Source organism: Epinephelus fuscoguttatus, linkage group LG5 (assembly GCF_011397635.1).
Source record: "Epinephelus fuscoguttatus linkage group LG5, E.fuscoguttatus.final_Chr_v1".
Lineage (NCBI taxonomy): Eukaryota > Metazoa > Chordata > Actinopteri > Perciformes > Serranidae > Epinephelus > Epinephelus fuscoguttatus.
The window spans coordinates 35,628,433-35,646,829 of record NC_064756.1 but is presented as its reverse complement, the minus strand read 5'-3'; the positions used below and the strand labels follow the sequence as shown (position 1 = coordinate 35,646,829).

At 41.6% G+C, this 18,397-nt stretch overlaps 1 protein-coding gene across 1 annotated transcript; it reads left to right on the top strand.

Annotated features, from left to right (window-relative positions):
* The first annotated feature begins 2,317 nt into the window (after positions 1-2,317).
* LOC125888759 (flotillin-2) lies at positions 2,318-17,721 on the top strand. The gene is made up of 11 exons (XM_049576321.1): positions 2,318-2,516; positions 4,374-4,455; positions 5,506-5,596; positions 5,967-6,090; positions 6,637-6,755; positions 8,443-8,556; positions 8,653-8,772; positions 8,875-9,089; positions 12,675-12,858; positions 14,300-14,449; positions 14,900-17,721. Exons 1-11 carry the CDS (start codon positions 2,468-2,470, stop codon positions 14,936-14,938), a joined length of 1,287 nt encoding a protein of 428 aa, XP_049432278.1. The 5' UTR covers positions 2,318-2,467; the 3' UTR covers positions 14,939-17,721.
* Positions 17,722-18,397: the final 676 nt, after the last annotated feature.

Genomic DNA, 18,397 nt, shown 5'->3' with positions numbered 1-18,397 from the left:
CATGAGCACTTGATGTTAAGTTAAAGTCACTCATGTCCAGTCTCGTCGTGCACTTCCTGTTTTATTTTGTACTCACCTTTTCCCTCTCGTTTCAGACCCTGACTTCCGTTTGTGTGATTTTCCTGCCATTGTGATTGTCTACCCCGTCCCTGATTGGTTTCACCTGTGTTCCTTTACCTCATGTATAAATAGTCCTTGTCTCCCTTTGTCTTGTTGCCAGTTCGTCTTGTTCAATCTGTGTGATGCCAGGTTTTCATGTTATCAGGTTTGAGTCTAAGTTGTGATATTTTTTTGATCCTCATTGTGAGTGTTTTGTTTTGAACTTTGTATATCCTCCTTGAGAGTGCCTTTTGTTTAAATTGATTTTGCCAAGTAAAATACTTTTGTTAAACCTACTGCGAGTCGTGCATTTGAGTCCACCAGTTTCGTGTCTGAGGTCGTTACACCGAATCAGCAGTCAGAATTAAATATTTGCAGCTCTTACAGTAAATGATAAGAGAGACAAGCAGAAATGTATTATTTATTTACTTTTATTGATTCACTTATTAGATGTTTATAATCACTCCACGTGGAAAACCAGAGCTCTCAGAGTAAACCAGTACACCTCATTTCATTACATAACACCAACTCTTCTTCTACAGCTGCAGATTTTGAAGAACCTGCAGAAGATGCAATGCTTTTTTTGGTCGCTGGTTGGAGTCAGCAATGACTGTCCATTTTAAAGCTGAGAACAAGTCCAACGCCAGCAGTGCGGGGCTTTTTTTTTTTTTTTTTTTAACCACAGGGCGCAAGAACAGACCTGGACTCAAATGAGACCATTGCTTGTAAAAGTCCAAGCACTGGAACGGTCATATTTGAGTAGAATTGCAGATCAAGCTCAGAGTCAGAAAGGAGACATTTAGAGAAATGTTTCTTAAACAAAGACTCTGGTAGCCTATAACAGAGAATTCTCCCCCTGTGTCCACCAGTAATGAGACGTCTGCAGCTTCTCCTGACGTACTTTTAACATGCACTTTGCATGTTAATTTTAAGGTGTCAGATTTTATATGTCTGCAGATTTTTGGTCGGCGGATGGTATCAGTACTGATTTTCTGTTCAAAAGCTTTAAACAAGTAGCCTATCTTCCAAGCAGAGCAGGGCCTTCACTAACCATTATGAGGGAAGCAGGAACAGACAGACCTGGACTTGAATGAAGCGGTCACTTCTAAAAGTCCAAGCACAGGGATCGTCACCTCTACTTAGTTTTCCAGAATAACCTTATTGACATGTAGGGTGGTATGATGGAGAAATCTGAGCACATATCTACATTAAGTTCACAAAATGCAGCCTCTTCTGAGGCAGCTTCAATATGCACCTTGCATGTTAAAAAGTTTTTTGCATCATTGCCGGTAGCAGGACCAGGATCTGAGCCTTCACCACAAGTAAGTTCTTCCAGGGAGGTGGTCTGACTTGTTCTCTGTCTCCTTAGTCCAGGTGAGCACCAGATTTTCATCTTGGCTCTGAATGCATCTAACATTTTGCGGGCATGACCAACCACCATTCCATCTTTTTAAAAAAAGGATTCCATCAGTAGGTGAACAGCAGGCTATATCCTCTAAGCTTCGGCATCTGTCTGTACAGGTCCTGGTATAGGCCTATTCGTGGCAAATGTAACTATGTTGTTATGGATGATTATCCTCAATGCTTTTTTTTTAGTTTTGTTTGGCTCAGTTTTCACTGACTTATCTGGTTTGTCAATGTAAAACTAAATAATCTAGGTTGAAGTTATCAGTTAGCTAGCTCATACATCTACAGCCTGTTACACTGTAAGCCTTGAAACACTATTTAGGCTAGAGATCAAAGACATTTTCTTATGTGACGTCACAGAACGTCTCGGACAACTCTTCCATTAGACCCTCCCACCCTAGCCACTACTACTGCCTAGCAACTGTTGCTTGGCAACGGTGGCGCCTTTTGCAGCTTTCTCCCAAACGTGTATCAACTGTGAATAATTCGATCAATTTATCAATTTATTTGTCATATGAAATTCTAAAATATAATTATATTAAATATGATCTTTCTGTATTGTTGAAAATGAAACATCACTGAATGTTACCATGCAGTCTAGGATGTCCGCACTGCTGTTAAAATGCAGGTGAGTCAAGCAAGGTATAGCACACAGTTAGAATAACAATAATTAGCCCAATTAATGCATATGGATGTTTGCCATCTCTGTTGTACTGGCACACAACATATCACAGAGCAGCTGAACGCTACTCAGTATTCAGTTGCTGTGCGCATTACGACAGCAACAACATAGCCCCTCCCCGCCTGGGCGGGGCTGTGTTGTTGCTGTCGTCGTGAGAGACGTGGAGAGTCTTTCGCACCGTTCACATCTGAAATTGAACAACGGATAACATATACATCTTTAACTCCGTGAGGGACCCCGCTGTTTGCTTGCTTATTGAATTTGCCTCTTCGAGTCAACATGGGGAACTGCTTAACTGTGGGGCCGAACGAAGCTCTGGTGGTCTCTGGTGGGTGTTCCATTTTCCCCGAGCTAGCGACGCTAAGCTAGCTGTCATTTAAGAGCTAACTGGCTAACTGATGTCGGGGGCTAGCTGGCAAACGTTCATCTTACTCTTGTTTGTAGTAATATAGCTTGTCTGCTAATGCCAAAAATGGTGTAGGTAGCCTATGTATTCTCTGTGTAAAGCTATTAAATTAGTGTTAGTATCATCAATCACGGCTTGCTTAACGTAGAACCGTAATGCTAACATCGTTGGCAAGCAATGAAGTCACGGCAAGTTGGCGTTATTATCAGTAGACCGTTATAATAAGCTAACATTACGGTTAAATCGTCAATTATAATTAAATATACAACCATGAACGCATGTGTAAATAGTTACTATAAAAACGACTAACGTTATCTGCGGATGCAGTCTGTCAGTTCAATTTGGCCCACGGTGATGTAAAGGGGGGCGGGTTTGCTCATCCTCCCTCAGCTTATGCTGTAATGTAGGTTAACGTCAAGTCAGGTGTGTTAAGCTAATCATTGGAGAGCTCAGGAAATAACGTTAATGCTAAATGAAGTGATCAATCTGTGTGCAAATGTATCTAAAGTAACAAAACCTGTAAAAAGTTTTTTGACGTTTTTTCCCACGATTTCTTCAGCTGTGATGTGTTTTGGCAAATATTTACAGAGGTTAAACTTAGTTTTCTTATTTCCTAATTGTTTGAAAATGAACCACTGAATGGTATCATGCAGTCTAGAATCTCTAGATTACTGTAGAAATGCAGGTGTGTCCAGCAAGGTACAGCACACAGTTCAAATATTACTAAATAGCCTATTTAATGCACATGGGTGTTTGGCATCTCTGTGGTGTTGGCACACGAAATATCTCAAAGCTGCTATATGGTGTACAGCAGTGGTTCCCAATAGTTTTGGCCTGTGACCCCTAAATCATAACAATGCCTACTTGACGTGACCCATCTTCGCCAGTTTCAAGTGGTAAAAGTAACTAAGTACAGTTACTCAAGTACTGTTGTAGAGTAAAATTTTAACATACTTGTACTTTGAGTATTAACATTTCGCACTACTTAATAATTCTGCCTCACTACATTTCAGAAGAAAATATTGCACTTTTTATTGAGATACATTAATTTTACTTTTAACACTAAAAAATGTCATTATCCGATGTATTCACTGGGGATAAAAACTGAATAACATAATAATCAACAATAAGACGCCACTTTGGAAGGAGCCATTCTGAACATGAGTAGTTTTGATACTTTTTAAGTACAAGTTGCTGATAATACATCTGTACTTTTACTGAAGCAACTCTCTGAATTCAGGACTTCTCATAATTGAGTCTTTTTTACACAGTGATATGTTTACTAACCTAAGCAAAGAATCTCAGTACCTCTTTTACCACTGCTAGTTGTGTGTGTCTTTGGGTTACCGACTAAGGAGTGATTTTGTAATCCTGTTTTATTTAAAACATTTTTAAAGACCTGAAAATGTAAAACTACACGAGTGAAGCCTAGAGGGACATCTGTTTTAATCCCACAGCACCTCCTGTGTACTATGTGATCTGCTGGAACGGTACGGACCTTCAGGCTTGGAACTACTGCTGTATAGCATAGTAGTATATAGTGTGTATGTATAGTATGTAGTTTGCCTGCTGCGTGTACACCCTGAAGATAAATAAATATTTGACAAAACAGAACACTGCTCAGCATTCAGCTTTTACTAAATGCAGTCTGCATTTCTGTGTTTGCTTTTGCCTTTCTTGCACTTAGATAATTAAAATGTTATTTGGCTGTTAAGGTTTTAGCAAGTAGATTATTGAACATAAAGTGATGATTTTATGTAACTGATTCTCTTCCCTCAGGTGGTTGCTGTGGCTCTGATCAAAAGACCTATGCTGTGGGAGGCTGGGCCTGGGCTTGGTGGCTCATCTCAGACACCCAAAGGTGACAACATTGTTAAAACATAAGTTACTATTTCTTATGTTGTCTTGAATTTGAGTCGGCCTTTTAGTATCTTCTTGAAATGCTTTTGTGAAAGCAAGTGCTGCTCCTTGCATATAATTGGATTATACTAATAAAAGCCCTCTGTTCAAAGTTATTTGGATGAAATGTCAGAGGTTTTTAAAAAGACCACACTGAAATGGGCTTCTGCTGTCTTGGATTTCCACAGGGAAGTCAGTCCCATTATCTGCAGGCAGTCGGTAAGCAAGTGGTGGTCGGGTGGATGATGCTGGTCTTCCATATTCTGTCTACTATTACACACAGTGTTGTTGTTTCTAATGTACACAGGTTCAAAGGTCTCTCTCTTTTCCAGCTTACACATTTACACTTTTCTAAGAGGAATTGTGTGCTCTTGTGTGCTTAAATATGCCCTGCCCTCTTAAATATGCAGTGTCTCAAGACAGGTGCAGGTTAATTTTTTGCAGCAGTTGTTGTTGGCTGGTTGAGCTCTACTAGAATATCAAATATTTTATTACAGCAGTTTTATATTCCACAGCACTGTCACATGTCACAGTAGCAATAGTCCATCAGCTCATTTCCTGAGTATTGCTCTGTTGTGATGTTCAGTACTTGGATTCATATAGTCGTGTTAAATTGCCAGCAGAATGGCAGAGTAATGAAGCACAGCTGTGGGTGGATGTTGGGTTCATCCCATTACCTTATTTTGCATCCACATTTCCCTCATCTCTCTCTTTTCCTTGAATCTTAGTCCCTCCCACTGGAGATGCTTGATAAAATGCAAGGAAACCTTGTGAGGAGAGAGGAAACAAGGAAATATTTCTGTAGAGTAATGAGATTTTTTCCCTTTGAAGTGTCACATGAAACAATGTCTGTTTCTGATGACAACCGCAGCTGATCACTGCTGGATCAACTATCATTTGGCTTTAACAGCTGTAGAGACTTTTGATGGAGTTGGTGTCTGCACGTACATCTCTTCCACTTGATATTCTTCTATTTATGGCCGAAAAAATGTGCCTTTATTCCTTGCTGTAGGATAACTCTGGAGATCATGACTCTGCAGCCCCGATGTGAGGATGTAGAGACAGCAGAGGGGGTAGCCATCACTGTCACAGGGGTGGCTCAGGTAAGACCACATCCCAGTGTCCTCTCTATTCCTACATGGACCAGGTCTCATATGTCTTCATCTGTTATCACACGTGCAGAAATTAACTGCCACTCACACAATATAAGCCCTCGTGATTCAATTTAGCAACTGAGACTGAAAACACGGCACCTGCATGTAAACAACTAAGCAGCAAGAGCATAGATCAGCCACTATGTGCAAACGAGTGCCACATTTGCAAGCGCATTTCACAAAACTGTCCCTTTTACAGTTTTTGCTTAAATATTTAACACAGTTCTAGAGAATATAGCTCACCCATCACATACTTTGGCGCTAGATGTTGAGAGTTTGGTCTTTTATCAGATGAGCTCACCTCACTGTGTTTTCTCAGGTCAAAGTCATGACAGATCAGGACTTACTGGGGGTGGCTTGTGAGCAGTTCCTGGGTAAATCAGTCATGGAAATCAAAGCTGTGGTTCTGCAGACTCTGGAGGGACATCTCCGCTCAATTCTTGGTATGGACATTCATTTTATTTGAATAATTGCGTTTGTTAAAATAAGGACACCTACATTTATTTCCTCATATGCCTCTGTAAATACTTAATAGTGGTTTTGGGTTGCAACTAACGATTTATTTGATTTTCAATCAATGTGCCAATTATTTTGTGGATTCTTCGTTACAGATAATAGAAAATGTCCAAGGTGACGTCCTCAGATTTCTGATTTTGTTTGCCCAACAGTCCAAAACCAAAAGATATTGAACATACAATTCTATAAAACAGAGAGGGGAAACAAATTTTCACAATGAAGAGGCTGAAATCTCTGTTGTTTGAAACATGCAAACAATAAGTTAAAAACCTAATGACTCTTTGAAGTTTGTATTTCTTTAGTGATAGGATTTAAAGCTTTTCTAAAGTGTTAAGAAAACTCTGCCATCCTTGTTTTTACATAAGCCAAATACATTTTGATCAAAAATAAAAATGCGTAAGACTGCTGCTGGTTTGTAAAAAGTGGCACACAAGAACATGTGGTAAGGAGATACTGACGTCTCTCTTTTGCAGGTACCCTGACCGTAGAGCAGATCTATCAGGACAGGGACCAGTTTGCTAAATTGGTGCGGGAGGTAGCAGCTCCAGACGTGGGAAGGATGGGCATCGAGATTCTCAGCTTTACTATCAAGGTGGGTGGACACTAGGGCTGTGTAATAAATCGAATTTTAATCATAATCATGACTTTGGTGTCCCACAATTACATGAACGTGATCGGCTGCAGTGTTGACCCTCAGAATGGATACTCCACTCATACAAATCTCTGCCGTATATCAGATCAAGTTCCTTCAAAACTAACAGCCAAATTAAATTTCCTCCAATACAAAGAAAAAACAGCACATGCTGATAAAGATCTGCAGCCTCCATCCAAGAACAAACCAGTACACAACATGCAGCAAGGGTGGACCTCAACCGATTTCTGGGTCAGCTGGAGAACGAAAGAGTTGGGAAGAAAGAAAGCCCAGTTAGCAAAATGGAAAGCACCCTGTGTCTGTCTTGAGCTAGCTGGCCAAAGCTTTCTGTGCTGACATTTAGCTAGTCGACCTCCTAAAGTAGGGCTTGTTTATGGGTCGTAACATTAAGTGAGAGAGACAGGAGCATTTGGATGACAGACAAAGAGGACAACTTGCACACATTCTTTTGTTGGATCAGCGATGAAAACATAAATGTATGCATAATATCTAAAAGTCTAAATCTAAAACAATTATATGAAAATTACTGTTTATTGAAATGGGGTCTGGTGGGTTTGTTGATAGCGATTACAGGGCTGTCTGTGGTTAAAAAAAAAAAAAAAGAACCCAACATGGTAACATACAGTGTATGTTTATAGGCTAAGCAGAACTGTAGAAACAAACATCTTGTTTTTAATAAATCAAATATGTTGTTCTGTGCTCATTAGAGAAGTCATCTTTACAAATTTTAATGGCTCTAAAGATTGACTGGTAGATACGCCCTCCTCCTGTAGAGTTTATTGTTGTTGATTCGAACTAAATGAAGTGTGGTGCAGAGACAGCGGCTGACCGTAGTGCTTCGCTGAAAGCCCAGAGTCCATTTTTTTCCACATCAATTAGTCCGGGCCAAGATGGTTTCTGTGATGCGTCAGTGCCAGTTAGCTCACTAGTGGAGGCCTCAGACATTTGTGGTTTTATCTTTATATGTATCATTATTTCATCTAATTTCTCGACAAAAAAAAAATCTAAATAATTGTGGTAGATTGTCTCTTGGTGTAGATATTATTTGTAAAAGGAGTTGGAGTCCTGATAATCCTTTTATGTTATTGTTGAATTTAGTTGAGACCTTTTTACGAATCAATTGCTGCTGTCATCAGTTCCAGTTAATGAGGCATTTGCTTGTGCTGGAAACTCTTCAGTGCAGGTGTGGAAATCAATAAGCTGTTACCATGCACAGATAAACTGCACCAGACAGATTTTCTCCAATCAGTGGTGAGAGAAATGGGATATCTAGAACACATACTTACTACAAATCAAATAAAATGCTTACTCCTCAGACCCCTGAAACATTTTCTTCACTTCTGATCTGTCCAGCTTTTTCATGAGAAATTATTGTATTTTGACTTCATGGTTTAATTCAGCAATTACATTATGTGGAAAAGATTTACCTCACAGCCAGATTGGGTTTTGACAAATGGAACAAATATATTGTGTCTCATCTGTCACAGCCTTACGTTATGATAGCTAAAATCATTTTATTTTATTTTTTTATTTAATTTTAAAATTTAGTGTCAGTCGCACTTCAGTTTACTGTGGTTCAGTGTTTACTGGAACCTTATAGGTGTAACCTGTTTGTCTGTGCTTGCAGGATGTGTATGATAAACTGGATTACCTGAGCTCCCTTGGGAAGACCCAGACTGCAGCTGTCCAGAGGGATGCAGACATTGGTGTTGCTGAGGCAGAGAGAGATGCTGGGATACGGGTAAGGAGGCTCTAGCAGATGGGAGACTCTGAGAAGTGGGTTTTGTTGTGCACAACAACCAACCGAACACTGTTTTACTTTTTTATTGTCTTACAGGAAGCGGAATGTAAGAAGGAGATGATGGACGTGAAATTCCTGGCTGACACCAAGATGGCCAACTCCAAACGAGAACTGGAGTTGCAGAAAGCTGCTTTTAACCAGGAGGTCAACACCAAGGTGGGCACCTGAGGTTTGAAACTGTGTTGAAAGTAGCTTTCAATCATAATGTGTGTAACCTCAGGTGTGTATGTGTGACCGTGTACGTGCTGATGTTTTCAGAAAGCAGAGGCCCAGCTGGCGTACGAGCTGCAGGCAGCAAAGGAGCAGCAAAAGATCCGCCTGGAGGAGATTGAGATCCAAGTGGTGCAGAGGAAGAAACAGATCGTTATCGAGGACAGGGAGATTGACCGGACAGACAAGGAGCTCATTGCCACAATCAAGAGGCCCGCTGAGGCAGAGGCCTTCAAAATGCAGCAGCTGGCTGAGGGGCAGAAGTGAGTGAAAACCCTTTGTTTAAAGAAGCGTTTTATGAGTTATTTCAATCAGTATCACCAATTAATAGAAAGTTCAAGATCACTGAGAGAACTGACAAGTGTTAGGCACAGTCCTCACTTCTCTTGTTGTCTCACTACAATGGCCTCTAGTTGACCTAAAGCCCAATTCGCACCAAAGATTTATGGCGAGACGTGTTGAAACTTGCAACTACTTGCGATGTGCCAATCTGCAACATTCTGAAAACCTGCCAGTTTACACCAATGCAACTCGGCGAGATGGTGTATCTTCTCCATACCAACGACTCTTTGCACTTCCTTTCTAACTTCCAGCTGTTCTTACCTATTTGGTAGCTGAATATAACTTGTAGCTTCTTAAAATATGAATGAGGATAGTGATAGCAAGATATTTGCTACAGTTGTGTTTAGTGTTGAAATGGTGAAAAGGTAAGCAAAATGACCGGAGCTTCAGGTGGACTGTATTCAAAATAAATACATCAAAATAATTAAAATAAACAGCACAGATTAATTGGCAAGAAGCAGCAGCAACCCACTGTCCAACAATAAAACACCGTGACGACAGAGACTGACATACATGTCAACAGCCTCGAGGATATAAATGAGAATGACTGCTGATTGACTGTTTGAACAGGTGACATGCTTTTTATGTTCTAAAACCAGCCGCTGATGACTTGACAAACTGAGTCACAGGTGACACCATCAGCCAGTTTGAGATGAGTTGAGACTGGCCAGTTTAGACCACTGCAACTTTTCTCTGCAATGTCCAAAAAAGTTTTTGTCTCATTGCTAATTTTGGCCTGAGCTGGGCATAAAAGACATGACCTAACAGGCTGAGTAGAGCTAAGATCTGAAACATATTGATCATGTCAGATTGCGAAACATTTTTTTAAAAGAAGCCAATCGCATGCTTTGTTTTTCTTTCCTGAGTGCTGAGTGTTTGCAGGCAGTTTCCACCACATGGTCCAGTAGCAATATTGCAGCTTTGTAGTTTGTTTCTTTTTTGTTTTTGGAATAACAGCAAGCTTGTAACCTTTGTAGCCAGCATGTCTTGTGAAAATTTAATTTGCCCGTAGCAACGGTCTCCATTTATTAGCAATAAAAATGTGAGTAGGAGGACAAGGACAGTGAAGTTGTTTAAATACCTGCTGAGTGGGAGTTTCAGTTGCAAAAGGTACGGGAAGATATTTACGAAGGATTTGTTTTCTTTTGTTGGGCTCTAAACAGTCAGGGTGTGCACTGGCAAATAGGGGAGGAAATAGCATCACTAAAAATGGTGTGCTTTGGTTTAAGCAGAAAGGTTTCTAAGGTGTTTGTGTTGAATGGCTGAAAATAGCCACTGAATCTGATGTGCCATTGCTGACTGACTACTGCAGCAGAGGAAATTATGTCTGAAATTAACACCTGAGAAAAGCAGGTGTAAAATCTGTGCAGAGGGAGAGAGAGAGAGACAGGTCTTAACAGTGACAGTGAGATGTATCTCTCCATTAGCATCACAATATAAGACAAGACATTCACATCTGTAGTCTTAGCAAATATCCCCTTGTCTGAGACAGAGAGTGAGTTTTGGCAGTGGTGTTTCTGAGCTTTTAAAATTTTAGGCTTCAGGGCAGCACTGCAACACTTTTTTTTTACCTCCTATTTTTGTGATTATTTCCTGCTGTACAGGGATGTCACAGGTCAGGAGCTACAGAGCACCACCATCAGTGTCCTCCTGGTAGAGTTTAATTGTCTTGCTTAAGGACATACTAGCAGGACAGATGATGATCTTTCACATAGGCTTGAAACCAGTCCTTCCAGCCTTGCATTCTTACCAACAACAGAGTACTACTCACCGTGCCACATTTCTTCTGCTATGGTTATGCAGCCGAAATTTTGCTAAACACTTACATTATTTAGTTGCACTTTCAGCCAAATTTCAGAATTCTGTGTGATACTTTAAAGGAGCAATGAGCGAAATTCATCATTTCTAGATTGAAGGAATTAAAAAATTGCTATGTGAAGAACTAGAGGTGTAATTTCATCTGGAGTATAGCATGACCTCACACACCCTCTGTCTGTGTTGATCTCCAGCCCACTGTTTACAAGCCGGTCCAGCTTCATGTGAACCCCCCCGGAGCCCTTGGCCCTCCCTCACTATAAAAGACTACAGCCAGTGAGCAATGTCAGCGCATATTTTCGAAATGAAATGGCAGAGAGTGGAACGAAACCGGGGCTAACCGGTGCTTCCTCCTCAGGCTCCACTTCACTCAGCTGCCCCACAGATCCGCTGCCTCTCCCACTTTAACCTCAATAACAATCCGGAGCTAGCTGGGAGCGGCTAGCGAGGCGTTAGCCGCAGCACAGCCGGTTAACCTCCGCTAGCTTCCCAACTAGCCCCGGCTCTCTGTTTGGATGCAACCGGAGCACCGAGCCCTGGTTTGTTATTCAGGTTAATGTGGGAAGAAGCAGCGGGTTTATCGGGCAGCTGAGTGAAGCTGGGTGAAGTGGAGGCTGCGGAGGAAACACCGGGATGGGTTAATGTCTGGAGCTTGAGTTATTAGCGGCTCGGTCCCAGCAATGGGTCAGGCGTTACGGTTGTGTTAAGTAAGTAAGTTAGCCCGGCAGCCCAGCTAACATTTTCAATTAGCATTGTAAAATGTAGCCTCCCCGTCCGGAGCTTGAGCAGCCTGCAAGCCAGGCGGGCAGCCTGGCAGACTCTAGCTGACCCGGCTAGTGCTAACACCGGGAGCTAGCGCTAACGTTCCTCCTCTTCTCCGTGAGTCAGAGCGATGTTTTAGCCTAGCAGGCAGCCCCCAAGCCTGGCGGGCAGCCTGGCGGGCTACTCAAGCTCCGGATATTAACCCATCCCGGTGTTTCCTCCACAGCCTCCACTTCACCCAGCTTCACTCAGCTGCCCGATAAACCCGCTTCTTCCCACTTTAACCTGAAGTGATGTTTTAGCCTAGTGGGCAGCCTGCGAGCCAGCAGCGAGCCGCTAGGCTAAAACATTGCTCTCACTCACGGAGAAGAGGAGGAACATTAGCGTTAGCTCCCGGTGTTAGCACTAGCCGAGTCGGCTACTACCGGCTACTGGAGTAACTTACATCTATGGAGTGCTTTACCAGCTCCTCTAGTCACTGAGCCTCGCCTCCATCTCAGCAAATATATTACATTTATTACAGGTACCATCATCATTGAAGTAGGCAGGGGAATAGCTAAACACAGCAGAGACCGAGACATCGCTCGCTAACTGCTAGATGAGGCGGGTGGGGGGTGGGGGGGTGGCGGTCGGAGAGCAGAAGTAGAGGGAGGAGTGGCTCATGACACACTTTGTTTTAGTCTACAGGCAGTGCACAACAGCAAACCTAGTGGTGAAACGATTTCGCTTTTTGCCCCTTTAAGTAATGGAGTCATAAAATTCATAATTTTCATGAAGTAAAATTTATTACACAGTTGTGATACAATGTTGTATGATGAGATTAGAAGTGGTAGAGTTAAGCAACATAGTGTGTAATGTAATTTTGATGGATGCGTTGATGGATGAATCAGATGTCAGTTATTATAACTCCTGTGTTTCCCCTGCCTCAGGATGAAGACAGTGCTGATAGCCCAGGCTCAGGCAGAGAAGATCAAGAAGATCGGAGAGGCAGAGGCTAGCTCCATCGAAGCAGTGGGCAAAGCGGAGGCTGAGAAAATGAGACTGAAGGCTGAGGCCTACCAGCAGTATGGAGAGGCAGCTAAGACTGCTCTGGTCCTTGAGGCCCTGCCTAAGGTAAAACATAGATAGGTTCTCCAAGTGTCCTTAAGAGTTCCATAATGCACATCCAGCTTTACTAAACAACTTGTAGTTGTTGATGTTTGAGTTTGGTTTGTGTATGAATAATACTTCTTACAGCAAGCATGAGCCAGTGCTGCATGAGTGCATGAGTCCCACAGAAGGAGGAATCTTTGTTGAAATCAGTACATGAATCAAAAAATGTCTTCCGTAAGCAATATAGACTGAATCACAGTGATGTCACATTAACAACAGCAGTCACCTCTTATTAGAAAACTGGTAATTGATTTCAATTGCAGAGATATGTGAAATCAGCAAAGTTCTCTCTTTTTAAAGATGTGTAGTTAAACATGATGGTCCATCCTGTCTGATGTAACTGGTGTGATTATCTTATGTAGTGTGTTGCTGTGCAAACATCATAGATAATTCAAATCTACCAGCACAGAAGCTGAGCAATATACTGCCGTGGACAGGGGCCACGGCAAAATGTTTATGGTAGTCATATGAAATATAAATATCAGGTTAATTGTGCGCTATATTTGGAATATTTTCACTGCTTTACCTCACACATTGATCAAGTCAGCTAGATCAGCAACTCTAGTGGTCTTAAATGACTGTTTTTGTCAGTGGAGTCTGGTGGCTTTGAGATAACAGCTTCAGTTACCCATCAGAAAGTCATGCCTGACGGTGATGTGAAGCTGTGAAAATATTCTAAATATAGTGTACACTGACACTGATATAGATTTTTTTAGATGCTAAAAACTAGCCAACTGAGGCGGCGTTTGCTCAGCACTGTTTCATTTTTATGCATGTGAGGCAGAGTTTTCTACCCAGAGGTTATTGCAACCAAACATTCTGATTCCATCCATAATTTCAAAAACACTGTGCTACAATTGGTATAAAATGGACAATTCGTCATATTGGGAAATATTTGTGTCCAGTTTTCTTGCTAAGAGTGAGTTGAGAAGGTTGATACCACTGTTCGGTAAATACAAAGCTACTGCCACAAGGTTAGCTTAGTTTAGCAAAAAGACGGGTCTGACTCTGTCTAAATCTAATAAATCTCACTTACAGTCCTACAACATGAGCGCTTACACAGCTGGAGCATTTTTTGATTTGTTCTACGAAACTAGCATGCTGTACTTTACACACCCAAGTCAGCTGTATTTCCATGGACAAACTTTTAATAGTAGCAGTGTTCTGTTCTCAAACCCAAATTCATTCAAGATGGTCAGAAATACATTTTTAGGTATTTGGATATGAAACTGTGGAGAAAGTGGAGGAAAGTTAACAGCTCTCAGTCCTACAGTGGGATCACCACTATTGCCTCATCTTGATGATTCACAGGTCATGAGACTATGACTGTATATTGTGTCACATGAACACTACGTGTGGGAGATTTCCAGCTTACAGTAAATACTCACCTGTATTTTTGCAGATTGCTGCCAAGGTGGCAGCGCCATTATCCAAGACCAATGAGATAGTCATCCTCAGTGGAGAGAGCAGCCGTGTGACGGGTGAGGTGAACCGCCTGTTGGCTGAACTTCCTGTGTCTGTCAACGCTCTCACTGGAGTGGATTTGTCAAAGGTATGCATGCTTTATAATACAGACGTGTATGTGAACAATGTGAATGTATGTGTGGTATTATTAAGCTGTAATTTTTCAACACCTGTTAGTTTTTGATAGCTAGCTGTTACCATGTGGGATGTAGCTTGATGCTAATTGAGGACTTTTAATTAATGTATTTCCGTTTGTTCTTTTTTGTAAAACATTTATTTTACATATTAGTGGTTTATATTAAAGCTGTGGTCTCTAACTTTTATAGAAAAAATAATGATCAACTTTAGCTTTTTCTTAGCCTAAAATGAGTTGAAATCTGCCAGTTGAGGCTTTTGGAAAAACTTATAAAAGGACAGTGAATAGAAAAGAATGTAGGTCATGAAGGCACTCCAGCTTGGTTGTGTAAAATTCATGAGGGTTTGTTTCAAAGCCGTAGAGTTTCAGTGGCAGGTTGAATAATCTGTCCTTTTTCAACAGATCCCGTTGCTGCAGAAGATGAGCAGCGCTCAAGCCTGAAAACCAACGACTCCACATGATTCCAGTATCTGTTGTATGCACTCTGATAGACTGCCTTTAATACACTTGAAAAATTTTGTTGTTTTATACGTATATACTGTATACCAAGTGAATTTTGGAAACCTCTGGTGCCTTACTTTATACAGCGCCAGAATATCTGAATGCACTGCTGCTCATTCAAAGATTTTTTTGATTTAGTTTTAACATGGGAGCGTTTTATGTTTTTATTTATTTTTTTGTATTTGAATATATGAATTGGCCCGTTTGTATAAAACAGGGGTGGCCAACCAGTCAGAGACCAAAAATTACCGTGGTAGTACAAAGAGCCACATCATACACATGAGCTTACAAACACACTCCCTCTCTCACACAAACACGAAATGACATAAAATCAAAATCCATACATTTCCAATTTTCAAAGCCAGATTTATTTATCTCATACACAAATGAATAACCATGAATAGAGATACCCACAAACACAGTCTCTCCCTCTCATACTGTCTTTCTCCATCCCCCCTCCACACCCACAGTCTCTCCACACACATCCACACAGTCTCTCCCACTCTCATACTCTGTCCAGATTAGTGTTGTCATGGTACCAAAATTGGGATCCATGGTACGATACCAGTGAAAGTATCACGGTTCTGAGTCGTATCACGATACAACAGCAAAAATGAGGCAGATGTGCCTTTTGTCATTTATAAAAAGATAAATCACTTTTCTATAGCACATCACTGATATTTCAATGGAATAAATTACTTATTGACTTATTCATACTTCAAAAACAGCATCAATAAGTGATTAACATAGGGGGGATACAAATAAAATACATAAATAAAATAAAAATCAACCAGCCACCTTCCTCCCCTGACAAGTAAAGAACAGTCCCTAAAGTGCGGTGAGATTTGTGAACCGTTACCTGACACAGAGACAGAAATGTGAACGGCTCGCAGTCATGACACCAATTTATTCACCTGGAGCCGGGCTTCTCGGTTGCCGGTAAGCCGTTATCTTGCGCCGTGGAGCACTATGGCCATTATTGGCCAGCGCATGGACATTCACCCTCCTTTGATTGGACTTTGTACTTATCCCACAGTAGTGGCACCATGAGGTCATGTACCGCGGTGTTTCAGTAGCAGCCTACTGCGGTCTACCGTTGGTACCAGTATACCATGCAACACTGCTCCACACACATCCACACACAGTCTCTCCCTCTCTCATACTCTCTTCACACACGCACACACACATACACACAAAGACACACATTTCTTCCCTGCCATTTTTTGTTGTGCGATATCGCCACCGCGCTGCCGTCCTGCATTCCTCCCGAACTCCACACCCTCTCACCTGCCCGTGCACACTCCTCTCTCTCTCACTTGCTCCACTTAAGCCTGTTACGTCTCTTAAAGAGCCATACGCACTCATAACAATAAATTGAATTTTTTTATGAGGGAACCCACTGAGCAAGCAACGTCTGTGGACGTCCAAGTCTAGTTGATATCACGTCTGATGTGATATCAACTAGACTTGGACGTCCACAGACGTTGCTTGCTCAGTGGGAAGCGGAAGATCCGCACGCCGATGGTTTTAATTAATGGATCGAAGAGCCGCACACTGATAGGCAAAGAGCCGCATGCGACTCGCAAGCCGTGGGTTGGCCACCCCTGGTATAAAATGTCATCAAAGGGAAAGCTGATATTTGAAAGGTGTTAGGGTTGACCCACCTGCTGACTCTCACCGAGGTTATGGCTCATTCATGCTCAACGTTAAATACGTTTACAGACAAGCATGGAGCCTTCAGTTGTACTCTGCGTTCATGTAGTCTATGTTTGAGCACGTTTTCTGAAACCTCATGGTCACAGAGGAAACGGAGAAGTACCACTGGAGATAGTGGGCGCAGTGTTGCGTAGTTCAAGTGAGATACGTCTGTAGGACATGACAGAGAACAAATTTGTGATGTAATGAAAAGAATAGATTGTCCACATGTCACACTGTATAGAATGGCCTCACACACTGCTGCCATCTACAAGGCTGTCTCCTTTAAAAGCTTTTACGATCTCCTCCAGTTTGTCCTTGTTGGTTGTTGTCAGAAACGTTTGATTTTGCCCTCTAGCGCTGTCTAGTGGATGTAGCTGTGCCAACAACATGGACGCACAGGAATATGTCGGCAGTGACGGTTACAACGCATGAAATTAACATATCTATTTTCATACGTAAAGGGAGTAAAAAGGAGCCTTGACGATGTGACAGCTGATGTTAACACCTATTCCTTGGTATTTACACATTTGGGCCTCTGCTTTCACTTTTTACATTTTGCATGATGCAGGCCTTTTTCTTGATTTATATACCTCTTTCTTTGTAAGTAGACACATCTGCATTCCCTAGATAATCTGAATATTGTTAATTGTAAAGTTTTCTTTGTATTGTACTTGTTGTAATTTTTAACTATTTATTTGAATGTGACACTGATTGATTTCTACAATGTAACCGGTGCTCACAATCTTAAAAGAAGCCCCTTTCATTGTGCAAAATTTGTCTAATGCCCTGAAAGAAGCTTAATTCTTGACAAGCTGTTCGTATCAGTCAGTCCCTCCAGGATTTCACGTGGATTGTTTTTGGGATTGTTGCAGCCTGAAATGCCTGATTTCATGGCAACTCTTCTAAAAATTGCGATGCATTTTGCAATGTTAGTGGTGCTTTTTATGCAAGGAAAATACAGGGACAAAGGAAAACTGCAAAAGTAGTTGTGATGGTGTCTCAGATTTGGAGCCTTTTATTATAAACATCTTAGTTTCCCTCAGAACTAGAATGAATTTGTGATGGTAGAGGCGGTATATAGGTGGGGGCTGACAGCTGATCGTCACCAATCAGCTGTTGATGTCACTCAAAGCAGCGCTGCCTCTGTGAGTGGCTCTCCTCCTGCTCTCTCTGCCCAGTTCGTGCAAACTAACACAGCAGTAGTGGCTAACATCCAACATCAAGCTGTTTAACGGCCCGAACTCACACCGATAACAAAGCGGCTTGAGTCGGTTGTTAAACCCGCTAATTACAGTTGGGTAATGTTAGCTGTGGGATGCTAACAGTTAGCCCTGTCACTGTGTGTGTGACTCTGGTACAGAGCCCTCCCACAGCAGTAGTCTCATGATAAGAAAGAGAATGAGAGAGAGCGGGGGGCAAGGAGGGGCTGAGCGAATCGATATTCTGCACTCAGCTCTACGACGAAATGAGATTTTACCCATTCTTAATTGTCAAAGTTGCAGCAAAGTTGTGGTGATTGGAAAAATTGCAAGGTATTGGCAGAATTGGCGTCAGTTGTTGTCGCAGCATCCTGGAGGGATTGATCAGTCCAGTTTTTATGGGGTAGCTTGTAACGTGGTCCTTAAATACTTAATGTGGGTTTTAATGTAAAATGTTAGTTCCGGCCTAGATTGAAAAGCATCATTTGGTGTTTAAAACAAA